This window comes from Gymnodraco acuticeps, unplaced genomic scaffold (genome assembly GCF_902827175.1).
Source record: "Gymnodraco acuticeps unplaced genomic scaffold, fGymAcu1.1, whole genome shotgun sequence".
Classification (NCBI taxonomy): domain Eukaryota; kingdom Metazoa; phylum Chordata; class Actinopteri; order Perciformes; family Bathydraconidae; genus Gymnodraco; species Gymnodraco acuticeps.
In genome coordinates this window covers 889,786-913,672 of record NW_022990838.1, presented here as the reverse complement: position 1 = coordinate 913,672, position 23,887 = coordinate 889,786, and the positions used below count along the sequence as shown (strand labels likewise).

The window sequence follows — 23,887 nt, the reverse complement described above, 5'->3', positions numbered from 1 at the left end:
CCTATTGGACACTTTTACAAGAGGTAAATGATGCTTCTGTGCTCGGTTGCACTCTTGTTGGCTTTGATGAGCAAGTGTATGGCGCCATCTAGGGTCATCTATTCAACATTGCTTCCGTAACCAGTGCTGAGAATATAATGTTAATTTAGAATAAAGTATTCATTTCCTCGTGTTGTGGATTTTTTCGATTAACAAGCCAGGGGTTTTCATTTGGTGGAGTAGGACGACAAAATGATGGCTAATGTTCTGCTCACCTCTTCATTAAGCAATTTCCGACAGTAAGCGAAAGCAGCAAGATAAAGCTACTCTCCTGTCACGTGATTACAAAAACCCAAATCATGTGACTGAGTAAGCAAAGGAAACCTGCGGAGCTACTTTCCGAGTGGGCAGAATTAGCAGACTTGCACAGGATGCTCTCACCTGAAAGGCCCGGGCTGTTCCGTGTCCTGTGCCTGTTTGCTCTGTTCGAAGCGGCATGTCTGCTGGACACCGGCATGCTCTTCCCCCGGGAGTCTTCCTCCAGGGAGGTGAAGGAGCTGAGCGGGCTCTGGAGCTTCAGGGCTGACAAGTCTCCAGACAGGAACCAAGGCTTCGACAAAGCATGGTACAAAAGTCGCCTGAGGGAGGTGAGCAGCAGGAAAGCTAACGGAAACATAAAGCAGCTCGCTTTTTAGTTAAAAAAGTTAGTCCGAATAGGTCCGTGTACGTTTTGTCAGTTTGATTTTTCGTTTAAACCAAAAGCCAAAAAACGGAAATACCAGCCTTTTTCCGTTTTTTCGTTTTTGATTTAAAACGAAAAAATGGAAAACCAAAGCTGTTTTCCCGTTTGTGTTGTCTGAATCAAAAGACGGATAACGAGAAAACCTAATAAAAAAAAAGTCTGTACGTTTTGTTAGTTTGATTTTTCGTCTGAACCAAAACAACGAAAATACCAGCCTTTTTTCGTTTTAAATCAAAAACGAAAAAACGGGAAACCAAAGCCGTTGTCTGAATCAAAAAACGGATAACAATAAGGCCTAATTAAAAAAACGGTCTGATTTTGGTTTTTGATAACAACTTCATTCAATTTTCCGTTTTGTATTGAAGAATGAAGAAAAGCAGTCCGGTGGACCGGAAGTTAAAGAACATATTTCAAAATAAAAGACACGAGGATATAATGGCAATGCTGTAAAAGACCCAGAAGTCTGACGAGTGACGACCCTTGGTCCCCCTGCTTCCGGCACCCATGCTGACGAGGATACGTTTATTTCTGCATTCACATGCAGATATGCGTTTATAGAGAATACAAGTAATCTTTGCATAACTTTATTTTGCTGACTTCCGGTTTGTACTGTGTCTGCAAATCCAGTGTCCAGCTTGTCACTGTGTGACAACGTCATGTTTGTTGCATACCTGCAAGATTTACCTGTGACAAATGTCAGCGATGTGAACAGAACTGTCGCCCTACTTTCACCTGCACCCAGCAGCAAGTGGGAGAACGATATCTCATACAGTCGACCCCTAAAACAGTTCACACAGTAATGGAACAGTTGTTAAGCATTATTTTGTCCAACTAGTCTCTACATTATGAATTTGATGTTTGTCTAAACTGCTAAGAAGCTGACAGCTCAGTTAGAACAGAAAGACATGCAGGCCATAATCACTAGACGCTCAAAAGAGGAATGTGTGTGTAAGGCTTACATGAACTGAATTGAAACACTGTCCATTAGTTGATTAATAAACAAGACATTCAAGTCAAAGTTTTAGGCATTTTCATTTGTAGCATGCTGTAAATATGGACTATGAATGAACACATGCAATGTGGAAACACACAAATAGGTTTATTCTCAATACTCATAACAGTATCAGACACAATGACTTTACTGAGAGTGAAGATGACATGAACATAGTTACTGTATACTGAAGACAAAATACAGTATATTGCATTTACCTCTTCCTCTAACTCTCTCTCCAAAAGTGGCCTCCATTGTTGTGCACAACAAAGTGTTCAAGCTCAGGTTTCTAAGTGATATCATTTGAACATGTGCATTCTGGGTGCAGGCGCTTGATAATTGAGTGTGGTATTTCAGTGGCAGTGTTTTGCAAACAACACACAGGCTGTCGGTTTTGAATAACGTGTCTAATGTAAATAAGAGTGTGTAATTATTTGGTCAATCCAGTGTCCAGCTTGTGGCTGTGTGACAACGTCATGTTTGTTGCGATACCAACAAGATTGACCTGTGACAAATGTCAGCGATGTAAACAGAAATGTCGACCTACTTTCACCTGCACCCAGCAGCAAGCGGGAGAAATGTTTCAAGTCGTACATGTGAAGTTACGTCTACAATTAGGAGGGTGAGTAATTAAGCTTTTATTTCTGTAACGTTAAACTTATTGTTTTTCTTCAACAAGTTTGTCTACATTGAAAGACAGAGGAGGGACAGTATGTGCATTCTTAATGAACATACTTTGTATTTTAGTGTCAGGGTGTTATGCTACAGGTCCATGAGGACAGGCCCCAGAGTGAGTTCAGGATGAAGTGTTACTGTCTTAGTTACCGTCTGGTTCAACATGTTCCTGGGGATTCGGCTAATTTCAGACAGGTTAGACACAGCCAATAGTGAAACATCAACTTTAATATAACTAGCACAAGGTAGCTACTCCCCAGAAATGGACTGACTGCTCTGTGTGTGCTGCACAGAGGTCACAGTTGTGTTTTGTTCCTGTTCTTTTGTTAGTCATTTTTCTTCGTTCATAGTATAAAAGTAAATCAATTCATATCAGTATAAGAAGATGTAAGTATAGAAAACATCTAGGAACAAATATATTACTTAAAATAGCACAATGTTATTAAACCAAAATGTTACCCTAAAATAAATAATACAAAGCAAACTGAATACGTATTTATTTTGTTTCTCTTCTTACGGTGGGGCTGAAAGACTCGACCCCCGTTGAGCTGGAGCATCATGGCTGCAGGTGTGATGTGTGTTACTCTCCTGCTCCAGTCACATGACTCCCAGTGGGTCCCCAGTACTCAGCTGTACAGAGCAGAGCAGCAGTGGTACAAACCAAGCACTCTGGCAAGTCTGAGAATAATGTCATCGTAATTCAAATACTAAAACTACACACTCATCATGTCTCATCATTTCTATATCTTGCTTAAACCCACAGTGTGTAAAACCAGGCCCGGTAGAGAACATGGCTGGATGTCCGCAATCCAAAGCAGAGAACAATGTCAGAGAAAGTAAAGTGAGAGATTAGTAGTTATGTGAAAGTAAGCTATGCACACAGAATAGTTGATGTGTTGATGTCTCTGAGAGCTGAGAGCTGCTGGATCTGTCTGCCCTCAAAGTGCCAGGGATCTACAAGGACTTCACTGCTGCTTCTGCACCATATGTATCCCTGTGAGGTGCCACTAGTGGACTCGGCTCTCTGTAAAGTTCAAGCTGGCAGTCCCTTGTCATATGAACATCACCATGACAGCTAGAAGTCACACCGCTGCCCACCGCCATGCTCCACCACGGCCAGATCTACCACTGTCTGGCTACAGACTACAACCATCTGCATGCGTTTTTGTTGTTGTTGTGAACATCAACAGCTGCCCTTAAGGGGATAGTTCTGGTATTTTGAAGTGGGGTAGTATGTGGTGTATATATCCATAATCAGTGTACTACCTACAGTAGTCGTGTGGAGAAACATACAGGAGCCCCGGCACAGCAGAGCCATGTGCTGCTGAGGACGTGGGCAAAAGCAACATTTATTTTCTCCACCAAAAAAGCTATATCAGTTTAAGTGTACATTATTTAATGCTAAAAATAGTGATTTTTTTTTCAGGTGGGCCTTAATTTTTGGGTGGATAAAATAGTTTTTGCTGCTGTGTCTTTAGAAAAATGTGATTATTTGTGGCCTATTACAGCTTTGTGCAATTACCAAGACACAAACTGGTACTTTTGGCACAATTATTAAACTCAAGTTGCCTTTCATCTATTGAACAGATATGGGTTAGCCCTACTAACCCTACACCCAGAATGCACATTAAAATGATATCACTTAGAAACCTGAGCTTGAACACTTTGTTGTGCACAACAATGGAGGCCAATATTGGAGAGAAAGTTAGAGGAAGAGGTAAATGCAATATACTGTATTATGTCTTCAGTCCCATTCTATGTTCATGTCATCTTCACTCTCAGTAAAGTCATTGTGTCTGATACTGTTATGAGTATTGAGAATAAACCTATTTGTGTGTTTCCACATTGCATGTGTTCATTCATAGTCCATATTTACAGCGTGCTACAAATGAAAATGCCTAAAACTTTGACTTGAATGTCTTGTTTATTAATCAACTAATGGACAGTGTTTCAATTCAGTTCATGTAAGCCTTACACACACATTCCTCTTTTGAGCGTCTAGTGATTATGGCCTGCATGTCTTTCTGTTCTAACTGAGCTGTCAGCTTCTTAGCAGTTTAGACAAACATCAAATTCATAATGTAGAGACTAGTTGGACAAAATAATGCTTAACAACTGTTCCATTACTGTGTGAGCTGTTTTAGGGGTCGACTGTATGAGATATCGTTCTCCCGCTTGCTGCTGGGTGCAGGTGAAAGTAGGATGACAGTTCTGTTCACATTGCAGACATTTGTTACGGTTAAATCTTGCACGTATGCAACAAACACATGACATTGTTCAATGGTTGTCACACAGCGACAAGCTGGACACTGGATTTGCCGACACAGTACAAACCGGAAGTCAAGGAATAAAGTTATGCACAGAGCTTGCATACTTGTATGAATCTCTATAAACGCATATCTGCATGTGAATGCAGAAATAAACGTATCCTCGTCAGCATGGGTGCCGGAAGTAGGGGGGGCAAGGGTCGTCAGACTTCTGGGTCTTTTACAGCATTGCCATTATATCCTTGTATCTTTTATTTTTAAATATGTTCTTTAACTTCCGGTCCACCGGACTGCTTTTCTTCATTCTTCAATACAAAACGGAACATTGAATGAAGTTGTTATCAAAAACCAAAATCAGACCGTTTTTTTTATTAGGTCTTCTTGTTATCCGTTTTTTTATTCAGAAAACGGCTTTGGTTTCCTGTTTTTTCGTTTTTGATTTAAAACGAAAAAAGGCTGGTATTTTCATTTTTCAAATTTTTTGGTTCAAACGAAAAATCAAACTAACAAAACGTACACTTACCTTTTTTTAATTAGGTTTTCTCGTTATCCGTCTTTTTATTCAGACAACAACAACGGAAAAACGGCTTTGGTTTTAAACGAAAAATCAAACTGACAAAAAGTACACGGACCCGAATACATTACTCTCATAACTACTGAATGAGATAAGTTACCGACAAGGGGTCAAAGAACGTGAACGTTCATTTTCGTTAAAAAGTTATAAACGTTGACTCAATTGAACCTTTGTTTTGACTCAAAAGGTCAATTGCAATAACAACGAAATTAAGACGTGCAAAATATTTTAATATATATATATGCAGTCTACATAGCCAGTGTTTTCATATGTGGCAACACCAGAGAGCACAGTTGACTGGCCCCATTCACACCTGGGACACTGAAGCAACGACCTCATTGCAATCTTTCAAGCACTGTGAGCCTCCGCACCAGTGGCGGTTCTAGAACATTTTACATGGGGGGGCAAAGGGGAGGCAAGAGGTCATGCCAGGGTGGCATAGGAGGGCGGACAGTACGTGGTATTTTATACTGTATATAACCTATTTATTGTTAATTCATGCCCTAACACAAGTGTTCTTAATGCACAAGAGAAACAAGGTGTTCAGACAAGCAATCGGGTGCCCTTTGAGTCCCCCAAGCTTACCTCAACTATTTTTAAATGAAAGGAAACTACAAAATGTATTTTAAAGCAATGAATTAATGGAACAGGTTGTTTTGCATTACAATGTAAAATTAAATATATATTTTGTTTTAAAAAAAATTGGTTGTCTTAGACATATTTGCATGTCCTCACTAAGCATTATTACATATTAATTTAATATTAAACAAATCAAAATGGCCAATTATCCCAAAATGTTGCTGCTAATATAATCATATGCTTATCAACTTTAACTGATCAAAAATCAATTCTGAAAAAATACTTGAATTATCTATGAAATTGCAATATTGTCCCTCAGTTTGTTTCAACCCCGTCACGCCATACCATTTACCCTCCTATTAAAAATAATGGATCAGTCCATGTGTGATCTGCGTTGAGGGAATTACATCACAAAAGTGTCAGTTTCTTCTCTTACCTATATTTCAGTTTTTGTATTTTCAGATTAAGATTGTCAAGCTCAACATTTCAACTATGTTGTATGAATTAATAATAGTAAATAATTGTTTATTACAAAAATAAACAATAGTTTTGCAAAATATTACAATTTTGTAATGTCCTTGACTTCCATATGGTGCCATATCTTAGCTAAACAAGGTCTCATGCCTACTTTTTGTCAAAAACTTCAACTCTGTTACATTTTTTTCAAGGAAATTCCTAGTAATTATTTATATGTTGTGCCTGAGGTGGGGAAATGTAAGTAGTCCAATACCAGATGTTATGACCAAACATTTTAGTTTCATTTTTCAAAGATATAAAGACCCAAAAGGCACCTGATTCAGAGAATACTCAGAATTCTGCATACTGTAAGTACTTAATTATAATTAAGTACACAAATGACATCACCCATCTCTTCAGAGAGCTACAGGTGACCTGTGCAGCAACACATTTCAATCAATATTTGTCAATACTAAGAGCTGCTAGATTGTGCTGCTGTAATGGAATATGTAAGGAGAATAAGAACATACCATGTGGTCCAGCTGGAGTTTCATCTGCCTCCTGATCCCTGCCTCTGTCCCTCTTTCTGATATTTCATCTTTATTCCTCACATACATTTCTTCTTCTTCACTAATGTCTTCATCTCCTCCTCTTCCTCCTGCTCTGACCCTCCTGGTCTCTTCATCTCCTCCTCTTCCTCATCTCTCTTTTCCTTTTCCTCTTTCTGTTCTCATATGTCTTTTTGTTGTTGTTGAATCACTCCTATACTCATTTTTCAGCCTGCAAGAGTCTACTTGTGAAAAGCACTGGTACAAATGCTTGTATAACTTTACTATCCGTGAGTGTGCTGACTTTTCGTACAATGTCCCACTGTCTGGCTTCCTGCATAAAGTCAAGTGCTCGGCGCAGTTGTGGCGAAATGTCGCTCCTCTGTTTTCATTTAAACAGCTCCGTATATCCGTTAGCGCAGCTAGCTAGCACCAGATGCTAACAACAACAATGCACGTAAGGTCTCTCTCTCGTTCGCTCGGGCCACACATACACACACCCTCCCGGTCCTCCAGATGGCCAGTCGGTGCCTGCCGGTGAGCGTGGAAGTGTGGTCTGCCACAAGCAGGCGACAGGAGCGGGGCTGTCAGCATCAGCTTGTAGATGGTATTTTAAACTCGATGCGCTCTGAAACTACGGGGCGGCCGAGGAAAAAAAATACACATGCATGCGTTAATCGCGTTAAAATAATTAGTGGGGTAAAACATTTTTTGTTATCGGTCTTGAGAAGCAGGAAGGTATCGGTTTCAAAAAATCAATATCGTGCATCCCTAGTTAATACAGTAATGTAAGACCAGTGTTGTGCTAGTTACTGAAAACCAGTAACTAGTTACCATTACTAGTTACTTTATTTAAATAGTAACTCAGTTACTTTACTAGCAACTTACACCCAAAAAGTAATGCGTTACTTTGGAAAGTAACGTTTTCGAGACTTATAAAAAGGGCTCCCATTAATGCCCTTGCAGTGCTTCTCAAAGTGTGGTCCGCGGACCACTGGTGGTCCGTGAGCGCCCCCTAGTGGTCCGTGAGTATATTGGTAACATTTCACATTTTAAATTAATTAATTAATTAAAGTTTTCCGCACTCTCGCGGGAATATCTCCGCAATGGAGCGAGCTTAAGTTTCACTTTCGATTGCATGATATAACCCAGATAAACACCTTCATCACACATGTTGCCACGTGTTTGTACAATTTTCAGGCGATTTGTAAAAAACGATGTGTTTTTGGATATTTGTGGAGTTAGGTGGTCCGCGAGTGTTTTTTTTATTGGTTAAGTGGTCCTTGGTATGAAAAAGTTTGAGAAACACTGCCTTATAGCCTTCATTTCAGTACTGTTATTGCATTGGAGAATAATACAATCTGTTGATCAACTTGACATGCATTATATGCAATCTGGATTGCATCGATATTAGCTGGCTTTCCATTTTTGTATATTCTTTCTCCAGGTAGTTGGAAAAAGTTTTCCGTCCCATATGCCGTGTGCCGCCCTTACATGGTATCATGCTAACTAGCTCCCTGAAAGCGGGTGACTCCACTGTAGCAATAGCCTGCATGTGTTCTACAACATACCTTGCAATGGCTTTATCGACTTTTCCCTGGATAGCAGTCCTTTGGTTAAAATCCAGCCGCTGTTGCTTAGGTGGAGTGGCGTCGGCTGAGTCTCTGTGGTCTTAGCTACTAGCTTCGTCCCAGCATGTTGTTTTTGCAGAGAGAGATTTGAATTACTGGTTTGGGCAGTAGATAGGATCTTTGACCCGCCAAGACACAACTTACATTTAACTAAAACGTTCTTTTCTTTGTGCTCGACAAAAGTGAAATAGTGAGAATATCTCCAGGTGGAGAAACTAGACTTGAGCTCCGCCGCCGCCATGATAGTCTTGTTAGTAAACAACACAAACACGCCCACAGCGCGTCTCCGCATGTGACACAGGAAGTATCTAAGTACATTTACTCAAGTACTGTACTTAAGTACAGTTCTCATCTCTGTTCGCCTGGCTGTTGACTATATAAAAAAACTAACGGAGTAACGCACCATGTGGTAACGGTAACTGAGTTACTGAATTTAAAAAGTAATGCGTTAGAGTACTAGTTACTATCAAAAATAACGGCGTTACTTTGTAACGCGTTAGTCCCAACACTGTGTAAGACCAGTGAACCATTATAAATTATGCAAGATTTGAAGCTATAAAGTTAGGAAATTACATGTAGTTTGTGTTAATCTGAAAGTTTCATGAAAAAACTCTTGGAAAATATGTACAAAAGTGTTTTCAACAACATATAAAGTGATTTATGCTATGTTTTAAAAATACTTTTAAAAGAAAAACGTTTTCCTTGATCAATCTAAGGGTTTTAACCAATGAATCATCTTGTAACCCCTCAGATTCATCCTGTGTACGGCTACTATTAACTCCCCATAATTAGTTTTGATTTATAATCATCCCATTTACACCAACCTCATCACCAACTACAGCAGATCCGCTCTTAATAATGAAATACTGCCTTTTCATTGTTTTGTTTTCCTTAGACGGGCCCAGTGATTGACATGCCAGTTCCTGCCAGCTACAATGACATCACGCAGGACCCCACTTTGAGAGATTTCATTGGCTGGGTGTGGTATGAGCGCGAGGTGGTGGTGCCTGCCCGCTGGATCACTGATGAAGGAACAAGAGTGGTTATCAGAGTGGGAAGTGCTCACTATTACTCAATAGTGGTGAGTATCACATGTAGCTTCCCTAAACCATTCCAGTCACACATAGAAAAATAAGTCATCTGCTTGAAAAAATTATTCTGTTGATCCATTTTCCATCTCTTGTGATAATGAGATCAGGCTAATTTGAATTATTTACCCTTTGCAGTGGGTGAACGGGGTGAAGGTGACAGAGCATAACGGCGGCCATCTTCCTTTTGAGGCTGAGGTAGGCAGTTTAATCCGCAAGGATCCAACCCAGCCATGCAGGATCACCATCGCCGTCAACAACACTCTGACTCTGGAGACTCTTCCTCCAGGAAGCATCCAGCACATCGACGACATCACCAAGTAACCTAAACACTTTTTATCTTTAAACAAAACCCTATACGACGCTTGCCTAAATTATTGTGTGAGCTAACATAACTGAAGAAAACGTATTTGCTCAGATTCATTTAAGCCACTTTTTAATAATGGCAATTAACAAGTTTGCATCATTATTCTTAACTGATCCTTTAACTGCTTTTATCAATTACACAATAAGTGACACTTAATCTGCTTTTGTCCATGTTACAATGTCTACAACTGTGATGAATTGTAAATAATTCCAGTGCTTTACGAATCTAGCTTTTTTTTCTGGTTTTATGTCATATTGGGGCAAAATGTGTGTCAATTTGTACGTAGATAATGAGGTTAATGTATTTGCTTAATAGGTATCCGAAAGGCTTTTTTGTGCAAAACATCTACTTTGATTTCTTCAACTACGCTGGTATACATCGACCTGTATTGCTGTATACTACTCCTACGGCCTATGTGGATGACATCACTGTGGTGACGGACTTCTTGGATAACACTGGTAAATAATGCATGCACACTTTAAAGTAATTGAAATACTCATGACCACCAAATAACTTATAAAAGAAGAAACTGCTCAATAAAGCTACATGGGATCTAAACTAACGAAGAGTAGTTATGTGACTTTATTCATAGAGTTGTTTTCCCTTTGTTTCAGGTCGAGTCAATTACAAGGTATCAGTCCAAGGTGCTACCACAGCCACAGTGAAGGTCACTCTGATGGACAAAGATGGCCACTGTGTGGCCTCCTCCACCGAGCCATTTGGAGTGCTCAAAGTAGTAGACGTCAATCTGTGGTGGCCGTATTTGATGCATGAGAGTCCAGGGTACCTTTACTCTATGGAGGTAAGACAGCATGTTAGTCAATATGACTATCAGGTCAGGTCACATGAATATGTGTGACAGGCATTCAGTCAGCTTAAAAAATAAGAATCTATTTTTTAGTCCATAGTGTAAACCGTTTATAATGCAGGTAACAGCATATTGACATCAGTATGATGATAAGACTACATCCTCTACCTTGTGATGGTGCTCCGTTTGGAGGGTAAAACAGTGTGTAATGGCAATTTTAATGTTCCAATGTCCTATATCCTTTTGCCATTACTTCACTGGAGGGTTGGAGAGTGATCCAGACGCAGACACAAACAGATGAATTTCCGGTCCTTTGCTGTAGTTTAGAATGTTGTTTATTTAGCGTTTTACATACCAAGGTTTAATATAAAGTCAATGGTTGTGGTGAGCATCTGCCGGGCTGGTGGACCCGGTATGCTCTTTCCTCCTGTGTCCTCGTCCTTTCCTGTCACCTATGACCCCTTTTATACACCCGGTGCAGCTAAACCCCGCCACCAAGTGTTCAAAATAGTATTGCACTATACATATAAATAAAGTAAACTGAGACACCAACAACACCCATAAAATGGCTCCTACAGTGAAAACATTCTTTATAGTGTTCCATGTTAAATGAATATTGTTTTTACTGTGGCTAAAACATCCTTTAAGTCAGGAGGAGAAGCTATTCACATTTTAATAATAATACAATAATGTAAAATTATCCAATTGTACCACCACTTTAAAGCTAAGCACTGTAACAATAGTAATGCTGTATGTGATGTATTCCTGGACAACAGCAAATGTCTCTTTGAATCTCAGAGAAAACATCTTAACACCCTTCACTTTTCTTCTTCAACTGAAATGTTTGCACCTCCTTTTGATTGATTGATTGATTGAAAAGTTTATTAACAGCTTGTATATTGGGTACAGTACAGTACAGCTCAAAACATACAATTGTTAAGGGGATGCAGACCAGAGAAAGACTTTCGTCTTGTTTACATCAGGGTCCCCCAGTTCCAATTCATCATGTCATTTAAGACATATAAGACATATTTGACATACAGATGGCTTATTTACAATTTACATACAGGTGGTTTTTTTACATACAGATTGCTTGTTTACAATTTTCATTTTAGATTTCGTTCTAATACATCCTAACCGGACATTTAAGACATACCAAGTCTACAGATATACAGTTAGTAACAGAGTCTAAAATGCGAGTATATACATAGATGGGGGGGGGGAAGCTGTCCATTGAACGACAGATTGAGATTTGTACCATTACCGGGGCCAGTTTTGCAATGCTCTCCCCCGAAGGTGCTCTTTAAGAGAGGTTTTGAAGGTAAGTATAGTTTTACTTTCCTTTACAGTTGTGGGAAGAGCGTTCCACCTTGATGTGGCATAATTGCGAAACGTGTATTCCCCCTTTTTTGTGCCAAATCTGGGTTTCACATGATTTGTGGAGCTCCCTCTGGTGTTATGATCATGGTATTCCTTGACCTTTGGGAAGAATTTTGACATGTACATGGGTACCATAGAGGTGTAGTGGATCTTGTAGACCAGGCCCATTGCAAGTAGCTGTACTCTGTCGTCTACTCTAAGCCATCCTAGGTTGTCAAAGTGGGCAGAGGTGAGGTGGGTTCTAGATGAAAGGTCAAGCAGTAGTCTGACCAGTTTATTTTGCGATGTTTGAAGTTTTATTTTTAGCGCCTTGGAGGTGCTATGGTACCATGACGTGCAAGCATAGTCATAGTACCCTTGAATGAGTGCTCCTGCCAGAGTTTTCAGGGTGTTTTTGTTTACCAGAGAGGAGATCCGGTATAGGAATCTAGTTCTTTGATTGACTTTTTTTATTACATTGGATGCCATTTTGTCACAGGAGAGGTTTGCCTCAAGAATAGATCCTAGGTATGTAATTTCCTTCTTACTTGTGACAATAATGTCGCCCACTGCAACTGAGAAGTCGTCGGATTTGCTGAGATTATGTTTCGAACCGAAGAGAATGGACTCTGTTTTACCCAGGTGTAATGATAATTTATTTACATTTTCTGTGTGTTATCTTGTTTTAGAACTCCTTGACTTACTTTAGTTGTTGGGTATTCAGCACTTCTATTTACTATGTCACCTGAAAGATTTGCAAGAAAAAAAGATTCTGACTTTTGCCCTTAAACATCTAGGTTCGCCTCATGGCAGCCAATGAGAGATCTACACATGAGGATGTGTATACTCTACCAGTCGGCATCCGCACCGTCAGTGTTACCAGCACACAGTTCCTCATCAACAAGAAGCCCTTCTATTTCCATGGAGTCAATAAACACGAGGACTCTGATGTGAGTACCACTAGAGGGAAGCAGCATATCTGTTGTAACATGACCTCACGTCATCAGACAATATATTTCTGATTAAAAAAACAAACGAAAAAAAAACAGAACATTTGATATAAAATGGTTATTCATTACAATAAATCCTCCCTTCCACTTTTTCCCTTGTGTTGTAGATTCGGGGTAAAGGCTTTGACTGGCCCCTTATTGTTAAAGACTTCAACCTATTAAAGTGGATGGGGGCCAACTCTTTCCGCACCAGCCACTACCCCTACGCTGAGGAGATCCTGCAGATGTGTGACCGACACGGCATTGTGGTGATAGACGAGTGCCCGGGGGTGGGCATCAAAGACATGTAGGTGTCACCGCTCTCATCCTCTGACCTTTGGATGTGTTTGAAGGTTCTGAGCGGGCGACTGCATGAACATGTGACTGGTAGAAAGAGCATTTTAAGGAAAGAGATGGAGCAGTCCATCATCGCTACTCCTGAAAACCTCCTGACTGTTTTTGTCCTTAGCTCCCAGTAAACCCACTTTGAGAAATAATAATAAGTTGCATATTATCAACAGCGTATAGAAAATAAAGTATTTCATATTAACTTTGGGTAGAGTTATGAGCCGGGTTTACCTCTTCCACTCCCTGTAGGCGATTGGATGGAAGTAAATTACTCAAAAATCCCCCTTATTGTTAATATACCTACAAAAGAAAAATCTCCTAAATTACCTGTGTTTGTGTTTATGGAGTTTCATGAGGCTGTGATCATCCTAGAGCTCACAACAGCTCATTTTATACAAAGTAAAGTATAACGTTTAAAAACAAAAAGTCAATTAAATGGCTATTATGGTCACTAAAAAGTATAATGGGGTCTTCATATTCAAGTGTCTCGGCTTACAAGTCCCCCCAGTTGATGCAATTCCAAGACTATTAAGAGAACCCAACATGCAGAAATATTAAAATGAACAATTTTAACCATTCTGCAAGCTAAACACTGGATGATTTTTGTACCATTCTGCATGGTGTTTGCCCAAAACTGCATAGGAAGAGCAGAACTTGGGCTTGTATGTAAATGGGAGACTCATGGGTATTCACAGAACCCATTTCCAATCAGATATATTATGGTGAAAGGTCAGGAGACCCCTGTGAATATGGCCATACAAGTTTTTCCCTACACAAAATGTAGCCTAACTTTGGAGCGCTATTGCGTCCCAAAAGCTAACATTCTATGGGTTGTGCAAATGGATGCCTTTTATGGTATCTAGTTTCATATGATACTAGTACTGGTATCTCTAGCTTTAAACCTGAGCCCGTTACATCCTCTGTAAGACAGTAATGTAGAATGTTTAAGGGGATAAAAAGGTAACTAATCACATGTACAAAATCGTCCAAATGTTTTTATAGGAGATGTCAACTCAGTTTCTCTGTTTTTTGTGCCTTGCTGATGCAGTCGCAGTTTTAGAAACGCCTCCCTAAACCATCACCTGGACGTGATGGACGAGCTTGTACGCCGGGACAAGAACCACGCGTCCGTGGTCATGTGGTCAGTAGCCAATGAGCCGGCTTCAGAGATGCCCCCTGCTGAATTCTATTTTAAGTAAGTCTTGTTTAGATCCACTTGTCAAACACTAATTCCTACCAAAACTGATATATCTGGTCCTTTTGGGTGCAGGATTATTCACTTTCTATCCCAAAAACTAACTATCCTGACAAACTTTTAAAAGGTTTGAAGCTTTAGACTGTGTGTGTGTTGCTGTAAGGGTGTACTTGTTTGTTATTCAGTCAGAGCCTATCCCTTTTTTCCTCTGTGTGGAATGCAGTAAGAGTAGTCATGAACCCGCCCTGAACACTAACAGCTGGAGCTCAGTATCTGCCTGAGGCTCAACCTGCTCTACTGCCGTAACCGTAAAAAAAAGCAGCATAGGGTGTGTGCCGACAACAAACTGTGCCCACAAGTCCAACGAAGATACATGCATGTCCCACTAACAGACTAAAAGACTTTGAGCAAAATAAACACTCCTTCATGTTTACTCAATTAGCTTTACAAACTGAGATTTTCTGTACTGATCGCAAAGCAAAGGATGTATGAAGATTAGATGGTGGGGATTGAGCTCGAAGCAGCTAAATGACAATTTCCTGCTAATGTTATTCATTCCATAGGCACATCCTGGACTAACGATGTCCATTTGACCAATGTAATTAACTTTCTTGTTGTGGGAATATAGTCAAAAATAGAATAAAAATAAGCATCAGACTGTGTGAATGGTTTCTGTGTGCAACATTTTCTGGATGACTGGTGGACAAGACACATACTGAAAATACAGATATGGTGTTTTTTAACAACAAAAGTTAGCCCTTTGTGACATTGTAATGACTATACAAAACGTTATCATGAAACAAAAACGATGTTTCTCTTACAGGACTTTGATACAACACACCAAAGCTCTGGATCCAACACGGCCCGTCACTTACGTCTCAAACAGTCACTATGCCCGGGACAAAGGGGTGAGTGAGCCAGTGAATGCAGAACATATGATATACTCACTTTTTAAAATCAGATACTGACACTTTCCCATATTGGATTTTATCATACATTTCAAAAGCAACAATTGCATGACATCATTGGTTTTGTTCTGGATGGCATCAGGGGGAAAAAACTAAAACATGTGAAACTAGGGATAAGTACAAAAATACTGTATCTACTTAAGGGCAGATACTGATGATATAATCAGATAATTATTCTACACATTATGTAGAGTGAAGATAACTACCGGTAATGTGGAAAAAGAGAGAAAAGGTGTGTCTCTGTGCGATCATGACTGATCTTCTTTACTTAATGTATATAGTCTATATATATAAAGTAAAGCATATCAGTCATGATCAGACTCAAAGGCCTGATGTAAAAGTGTGTGTTATCCTGCTGACCTTCAGAGGTTGCAAACCCAATGTCAAACTAAGTTGTTTACATGCCCCACATTCCTGGGCTGTGAGGAATATCTTTCAGGGTGTAATTCCAAACCTAAAGGTACTGGTTATTTAGCTGACTACCTGCAGCCACTATTTATTAACCTAAGGGCAAATAACTGTGGCTGTGTGAGAAATGACTGCTGCTTCACTCTGTCATGGCCAAAAGGGAAAAACACTGCCAGTCCATAATTCCTTATATCGTGCAAACCAGAGTTCCCGTTAGAATATTTTTTCGCCGGTCAACATGTTAAAGTTGAAATCTTCCGGACAAAATTTGAAAAGTACCGGTCAAAGGTCTTCTTATTTATTGAGCTTTAAAACAAATTCATATGATTCGATATTAAACAAACTAATTATAGTAGATTAACTATTCAAAAGTGTACAGTAACTTACAATAACGCGGGAATAATAAACGGAGCGCTCTCCCTCTCCTGACAGCCCGTTAGTATCATGCAGCTCGCGTATCCAGTAATGAGTGACCCGACAGTAAAACTAAACATATCTATAACTAGTTTAGGTAGTTTGAGAGGTCATTAAAATAGCTACGTGTGATATTCTAACCTAAAGTGTTTTTTGTTCCGCTCACCGCTGCAGGTGATCATGCAGAGCTGCGTGTCGACTCGTCAGCAGCAGCTGATCTCTCTCCCGTCAGATTAGACTTCACTCGCGTTTATGTCCATATCGATCAGATCCAGCTAGTTCTAGCTAATGATAGGACTACCTGCTTATTATAAGACACCTAAACAATAAGCGTCGCTATGCAACCGTGTGAGGCCGCAAAGTATTGCGCAGCATTATGCATTTGCAAACATTCACTCTTCTGTAAGGTAATAATGGTTTGTATCTTGCCTTATTTCTTAATTTCTATCTTAAAGAGTATCTTTAAGACTCATATTAAGTATTTTCTCTCATCCCTAGGCTCCCTATGTGGACGTGATCTGCATAAACAGTTACTTTTCCTGGTACCACGACCCCGGCCACCTGGAGGTCATCCCCCTTCAGCTCAACACTCAGTTTGAGAACTGGTATGGAAAGTACCAGAAGCCCATCATCCAGAGTGAATATGGAGCTGATGCAGTGCCAGGGCTTCACAGTGTAATAACTCTATTTACCCCACTGCAGTGCACCAGTATTTGTATTTCTTTCTGTTTTGTAGCATTTGTAGCCTGTGATACATTAACGATGTTGTCTTCCTCCACCTCCCTAAATCTGTTTTGGATTTGTTTCCCCAGAAGCATGCTAATGCTTGCTAATGTCTCTTTTCCTCTCTAGGATCCACCCATGATGTTTACTGAGGAGTACCAGAAGGTGGTCCTGCAGAGCTGCCACGACGTATTCGACCAGAAGAGGAAGCAGTATGTGATCGGCGAACTCATCTGGAACTTTGCCGACTTCATGACGGTGCAAGGTACCGTAGTTGGAGATCATAACATCTGCTGTTATTTCTCCCAGTTTAAACACTGCGCCTACAGTTCTATGTATCTGTTACGGCCTGGCTCATAGGCTGCAACAAAGATGGGAGACCAGACAAGTTAAGTGTAACAAAAAGCATTTATATTTACTATAACCAAAACCAAAGGTCTTCAAAGAAACCTAATAAACGTGGAAGTCAGTTATCAGTAATGATTGCGTGTATGGGTGTGTGAAAATGTGCAGAAACAAAGAAGAGTGAGCGGGCAGTATGGGTTGGTGTTGGCCTTTATGTTGACGGCCCAGGTGTGGCTCATCAGGTTGATCACCTGAAACACAAACAAGAGCCAGCCAGCAGAACACAAAGGCAGAGACCCCTAGTGGAGTGGAGGGGGTTGTAACCCCCCCCCCCCCCCGCCATGGCCCATCACCCTTCTCTTCAGTGTGTGTGTGGAAGAGCATTAACAGGAGGTCCAAAAACAGATAAACATTCACCAGAGTCCGACAAATGACCTGCAGCTAGACAAAGCTTGCTAAAGCTTTGCCTTCACCAAGTTTCCAGCTATCACAAACTAGAATCAACATAAGCGTCAAACCAAAGGTTTCTCTGAAACAAACGGCTCACTAGCCAACCAAGCCTTCCTCAGAAGCACAGCACAAAGAGGAAACCAAACTACGCAAAGCTCACCCAACCAAGGCATGAACTGCAGCGCTTGTGTTCCCGAAGCTTACAGGTCTAACTAACCACTTGCAGACACTTCCAACAAATTACCATTTTGCACTAACCTCTTGCTACCATCTGATTACTTCCACATAAACCACTGTAACATCCTGCACTAAGATATCACCACAACCCAGACTTGTTTTAGAACTAATATCAATCAATCAATCAATCAATGTTTATTTATATAGCCCAATATCACAAATGTTACATTTGTCTCAGTGGACTTTACAGTTTGTACAAAATATCAGTATGACAATACGACACCCTAGACCAGGGGTACTCAAATACAAATCTTAAAGGTCCAAAATAAATGTTTCAATAAGACAAAGGTCCGTTTATTACGGTCATTCAAACTTTTAAACAATTGCAACAAGAATCTTAACACGAGGTTGCAAAAACAAAAATAATCTGTATGCAGCAGTTTTCATTGTTATTGTGTCAGTGCTTGACGCCTCAGAGTCGCAGTGTAAGAGCTGCACAGTTATGAATAAAGGAAGCTGCACCCTCTTTCATTCAGCATTCCCATTATTGCTTTATAAATGTATTCCCCCTTGTGCGTCCACTGAGGTTCGTCAGGCCCAACACATCTTCAACAAACTCCCCCTTTGCCTCATCATAACAACTCACAAACAGCAGCAACTGAGCATTGTCAGTGGTGTCAGTGGACTCACCCACAGCTAAGGAAATGCACTGTGCATTTTTTATTCCATCACAAAGCTGATTAATCAAATCACCAGCCAGTATTTATGTTCTTCTGGTTGCTGTGGAATCTGAGAGGGGGATTTGCTTGATTTGACCTGTTATTTCCTCTTTTTGTTTGCCTTCAACATGGTCTCCATCACTTCAGTCATGCATTCTTTTATACTGCAGTTATTATCCAGTGGAAAGTCCTTACCTACTGGCCTAGTTCAATCAAAGTGGTTACTTTTTTTTGGCTGGGCAGTGTAGTTTTACACACCGTCTTATTTCACTTTCTCAGGACTTAAAACAGTTTTTTGGGGGCAGACCCCCTCAAAGAAAAAAATATATTTACACACGTAAGGTCATCATCTTAATAGTTGTGTATGCTCATCCGTGAGCAGAGCATCAAGTTGGCATGTCTATTACAGCTGAATGCGGCGATTACCATTTTGTTCAGCAAAACGCCTCACAAACGTATTAAGATCAACAGCTTCAGTGCGTTTTGATTCAATGCTGAGTACAGCCAAACTGACAGTCTCTTCTCTGTCATTGTAGACCGCAAATACCTCATTCCTTCAGTGCTTGGGTCCGAATGCTTCTCGTTTTGCGCCGTCCAGTTCAAAATGAAATCGCCGCCAATCATATGTCCACGCTCGCGCCAGGACCGGGGGAGGGGTTACATGACGTGCATCTTGTGCTGCATTCACTTGCACTCGGACATTAGAGACTTTCTCTCATAAATGTCCGATGAGCCACAACTTTTCTTTCAAAACAAAGCTGCCAACTGGGGTGGCAGCTGGGGTGGCAAGGCCTATTTTTAGGGTGTCAGTTGCCACCCCGGTAGGTGAAACTAGGCTACTAGCTACAGTACAGATGGAACTAGATGAGCTGTTAACTCTCGCTCTGAATTTTTTTTTTTTAATTCTCGCTCTGACTCAGACAGGTTGAAAGAGACACACACATTTTTCCCACCCGCAGTCCGCGAAGACCTGCCCTACTGTGCCTCTGATTCGCAGATTGTTTAGGGGGAAAAAACGCTGACTGGATGCTGAATGTGATTGGACCAAAGCGTTGACACACACAGGTGGAACATAGTGGAACAGTCAGACATGCAGAGCGCTGTTTGCAGTGGACATAGCGGATAATGTTTGACTCGTTGCGAATGCGATGTGGCGATGTCTCACATATAATACAGAGAGATAATACATATTAAAAGTATAATTTGCTCAGAGTCCGGAGACAGTGGTGGTTCGGTCCGGATCCGGACCGGAGTCCGTAGTTTGAGGATGCCTGCCCTAGACCCTCACATCGTACAAGGAAAAACTTCCGAAGAAAACCCACAGTTTAAAGGGAAAAATGGGAGAAACCTCAGGGAGAGCAACAGAGGAGGGACAGGACGGACAGACGTGCAATAGATGCCGTGTGTAAAGCCAAACGGTTTACCAGGGTTAAGTACCAACAGGAAAACACCAACATTATTTAACTACGGCGAGACAGATAACAAACACTCATGTACATATTGCAATGTCACTTAACACATTTGCAGCCGATCTCAAATAGCACATACAGCAGTCATGTCCCTCTATCTACCAAACAGAAACTACCTAAACTCCCCCCTAGTATTCAGGTGCTACTTATGGTGGGTATTTATGCACTGAAACCCACAAGCCCAGTACAACCAGCAATTGGCAACTCCACCCGCAGCTTTGGACGTGCTCCCGAGCTAATAGCTCTAACCACGTCCACACCACACTAAAACCCCCCAACTAATTCCAAAGGGAGTCCGTTCTGAAGCCTACAGGGACAGAAGTGAAAGACACTCACAGGACCACCAAAAATCGGCTACAGCTTAGCGAAGAAAAACAAAAACACCACCCACCTGCATTTCATTACAACTGCTTACATTATCCAAGAAAAACAAACATCTACTCACCACACTTGTCCAAGTCTCCCAAACAACCAGCATGCACACAACGAGGTACACCTGCCTACCAAGTTACAGCTGATCTGATTGTTGTAATCAGTCTCAGCCCTTCAATCCACTTACAAGCAGAAAAAGATGGCTGCACTACAGAATTAGAAACAATGTCAAAAAGTTTGGACGAGCCCCAATTTGTTACGGCCTGGCTCATAGGCTGCAACAAAGATGGGAGACCAGACAAGTTAAGTGTAACAAAAAGCGTATTTATTTACTATAACCAAAACCAAAGGTCTTCAAAGAAACCTAATAATAAACATGTGTAATAAACTAATAATCAGGTTGATCACCTGAAACACAAACAAGAGCCAGCCAGCAGAACACAAAGGCAGAGACCCCTAGTGGAGTGGAGGGGGTTGTTACAGTATCCATCTAGATTGTTTTAGTGTGAGAAGCCAAGTGTTGGAGATATATTATAGGCACTGGAGGAGGCCACCCAGTATGTGGTTCAAGTCAACAGCATATCTTTCTCCAGAAATCATGACCCTGTTGCGCAAGATAATCCACAGACCTTGTTCATGTAGGAACTATATCCTTTTCAAAAACTACAACCTCCAACCATATAACAGAGCAAGGAAGCGTTATCTACTAAGCTAGCTGACAAAAAAACATCAGCTGAGGCCTTTAATGTGTGTATCCTGGGCCCTCTGGGTTTGCACACACTGACACTCTTCTTTACAACTTCCCCCGCCATCGTGTTTTTTTTCTTGTTGTAAGAAAATAAAACCTATGTAGTTATCAGCTCATCAGATCCTTTTTCTCCGATTTGTGAGAACTTTTATCAATACTAGTTGTTGCGGCTGTAGTAATCCAATAGTAGTGCCGCGAGGGACTAAACAAGAGAAAACATTGTCTGACGCGCAAGAAAAAAGTATTTCCACTGGTATGCGTTTGACCTTTTATTTGCAAACAAAACAAGCAAACATACAATTATTTCTAGTCCATATCCAGTATAGTGATTGCGTATGCGTGCATGCGGTCAACAAAAATTGTCCTTCTCCAGCTCACTCCCCCTCCATCTATGACAAAGTGCACAGGTAAAAGCAACCGGATATAACCACACAAATCCAATAGACACGCCCACCACATATATTGACTCAAAAAATGTGACGTAACAAACACAGAAAATACTTTACATGTGGCTCCTACACTAGTTGTACAATGGACAAACGTGTTGCAGCACAGATGTGTGAAAGACACGTCTGCACAGATGATCAGTAGCCTCATCATAATCAGGTACTCCTCAACAAAAACAAACCTGTTGCCATCTTGGCTCTAAAAGCTCCCTGTAGATATCAGGAATGCTGTCTCTTACGGCCCGTCCACACAGCAGCTTTAGACGATTCTTCCACCGCTTCCAACGCTTCTCTGCCCATTGACTTTGAATGGGGATGACGTCACTTTTCCTCGCTTGTCGCCGAACTGCATTGTGGGGGAGCGAAGCGAAGATTTCCAGGATTTCCAGGATGTTCAGGATTCAAAAGTTGAGCAATGTTCAACTTTTGAAGCTGAGCTGGAAGCGTCAGCCAATCAAACCCGTTTATGCAAATCTGACAGTAGAAGCTCTAGCCAATCAAACCGCGTGTAAGCAGGGAGAGCCAGACCGCAGTTCATTTCCTCATATTCCAAACGAGAAATGACGGTAGCAAATCACCCGGTTCTTTACGACCAGACTATTTACCGGGATACAAACCGGAGGAACCAGGCATGGAGGGAGGTGCCAGAGACAGTGGGTGAAACTGGTAGGTTTTCGCCTGTTTGGGGAGTTTATATATATATATATATTGCTCGCATAAAATCCCCGTTTTTTTTTGCTTTGTATGTCGGGGGCGGGAGATTCATGTGATTGGTTGTTGGTCGTGTTGCTCTCAAAAAATCCCCAAGCTGTCAGACACGCCCAGCTCCAAGATTTTCAAGATTTGTTCAAAGCTGCTGTGTGGACGGGCCGTTATGAGTGTGAAAGCTTAATGTAATGGATATTAATAACCAGATTTCTTAAGTCTTGCTACATTTTAAAGGATATATTTTTATTTCCTGTGCATGAAAAAGTTCCTGTGGTCTTGTGTCTGCAGGGATCACCCGTGTGGTGGGCAACAAGAAGGGTGTTTTCACCAGGCAGAGGCAGCCCAAAGCGGCAGCATTCATCCTGAAGGAGAGGTACTGGAGGCTGGCAAATGAAACAGGAAGACTGCCTCCCTGGACCAAGTACCCCTGCTCCCTCTGACACCCGCCACCGGACATGCAACATGAATAATTCTGTCTTTTTCACCTTTCTTTTTTTAATTCAGTTAATTCATTCACAACATTCCACTGTGTACACACGATTTAAAGAAACATTTTTCATATAAACTCAACCACCAACACTATAATGACATATGTTTCCTTCAATCTGGAATATTTTCATAACATTAAAGCAATTCTTTATGCTGATACAAACAAAAAGTAGTCAAAAGTGCTATTCACATTTTATAAAAATAATTCAAATTGTGATGTTTTGAGGATAAACCTAACTGACAGTGTTATACTTTTAGTGTTTGCAGGATATGTTGATACACATGATGTATGTATCATAAAAAGGTCAAAGTGGAAGACCAATCAAAATCCTTCTTCCGTGAATGGATCTGACCTTTCCTCTGTGTGTTTGGGTGACAATGTCTTGAATAATTTCATCTAAATAGTATTTTAGTTTATTGTGACAAAACACGCTGTCATTTCTAAGAATTTAACAGAAAGCATATTTTAGCTCTTCAAAGATAAAAGAACTGAAAACATGTGCTGTGATGCAATGCTTTTTCCAATCAGAGAAAGTGTTTTATTTTTATAAAGAATGAAAATGAATTTTGATATGAATCAAGCTATTAAAGACAAAACATTATCTTATTATGCCAACTGTGGGTTTTCTTTATGTAACATTGTGCACAATATTATGCTAATTTGAAGGTATTTATTTAGTGTCTCTACTGTGACATGTCTCCATGCTTTAATGTTCAAAAAGCTCTTTATTTCTCTCATACTGCCTGTGCTGCAGCACCGCTTTTCACCCTCTGTCTGAAACCAGAGCCCAGTCTGCTCTGATTGGTTAGCTGGCCAGCTCTGTTCTGATTAGTCAACCGCTTAAAGATGTCCCG

The 23,887-nt window shown here is 40.7% G+C and overlaps 1 protein-coding gene across 1 annotated transcript; it reads left to right on the top strand.

Annotated features, from left to right (window-relative positions):
• Window positions 1–323: 323 nt before the first annotated feature.
• Window positions 324–23,639, top strand: gusb (glucuronidase, beta). The gene is made up of 12 exons (XM_034233050.1): window positions 324–626; window positions 9,338–9,523; window positions 9,669–9,850; window positions 10,213–10,355; window positions 10,512–10,699; window positions 12,862–13,014; window positions 13,182–13,360; window positions 14,450–14,596; window positions 15,420–15,504; window positions 16,885–17,061; window positions 17,239–17,374; window positions 22,832–23,639. Exons 1-12 carry the CDS (start codon window positions 411–413, stop codon window positions 22,981–22,983), a joined length of 1,944 nt encoding a protein of 647 aa, XP_034088941.1. The 5' UTR covers window positions 324–410; the 3' UTR covers window positions 22,984–23,639.
• The last annotated feature ends 248 nt before the right edge of the window (window positions 23,640–23,887 follow it).

Bases quoted from the DNA above. Each gene is read 5' to 3' on its own strand.
- gusb (XM_034233050.1), top strand. From the start codon at position 411: ATGCTCTCACCTGAAAGGCCCGGGCTGTTCCGTGTCCTGTGCCTGTTT. The intron at 627-9,337 runs GTGAGCAGCAGG...TGTTTTCCTTAG, and splicing joins ACAAAAGTCGCCTGAGGGAG to ACGGGCCCAGTGATTGACAT. The intron at 17,062-17,238 runs GTAATAACTCTA...TTTCCTCTCTAG, and splicing joins CAGTGCCAGGGCTTCACAGT to GATCCACCCATGATGTTTAC.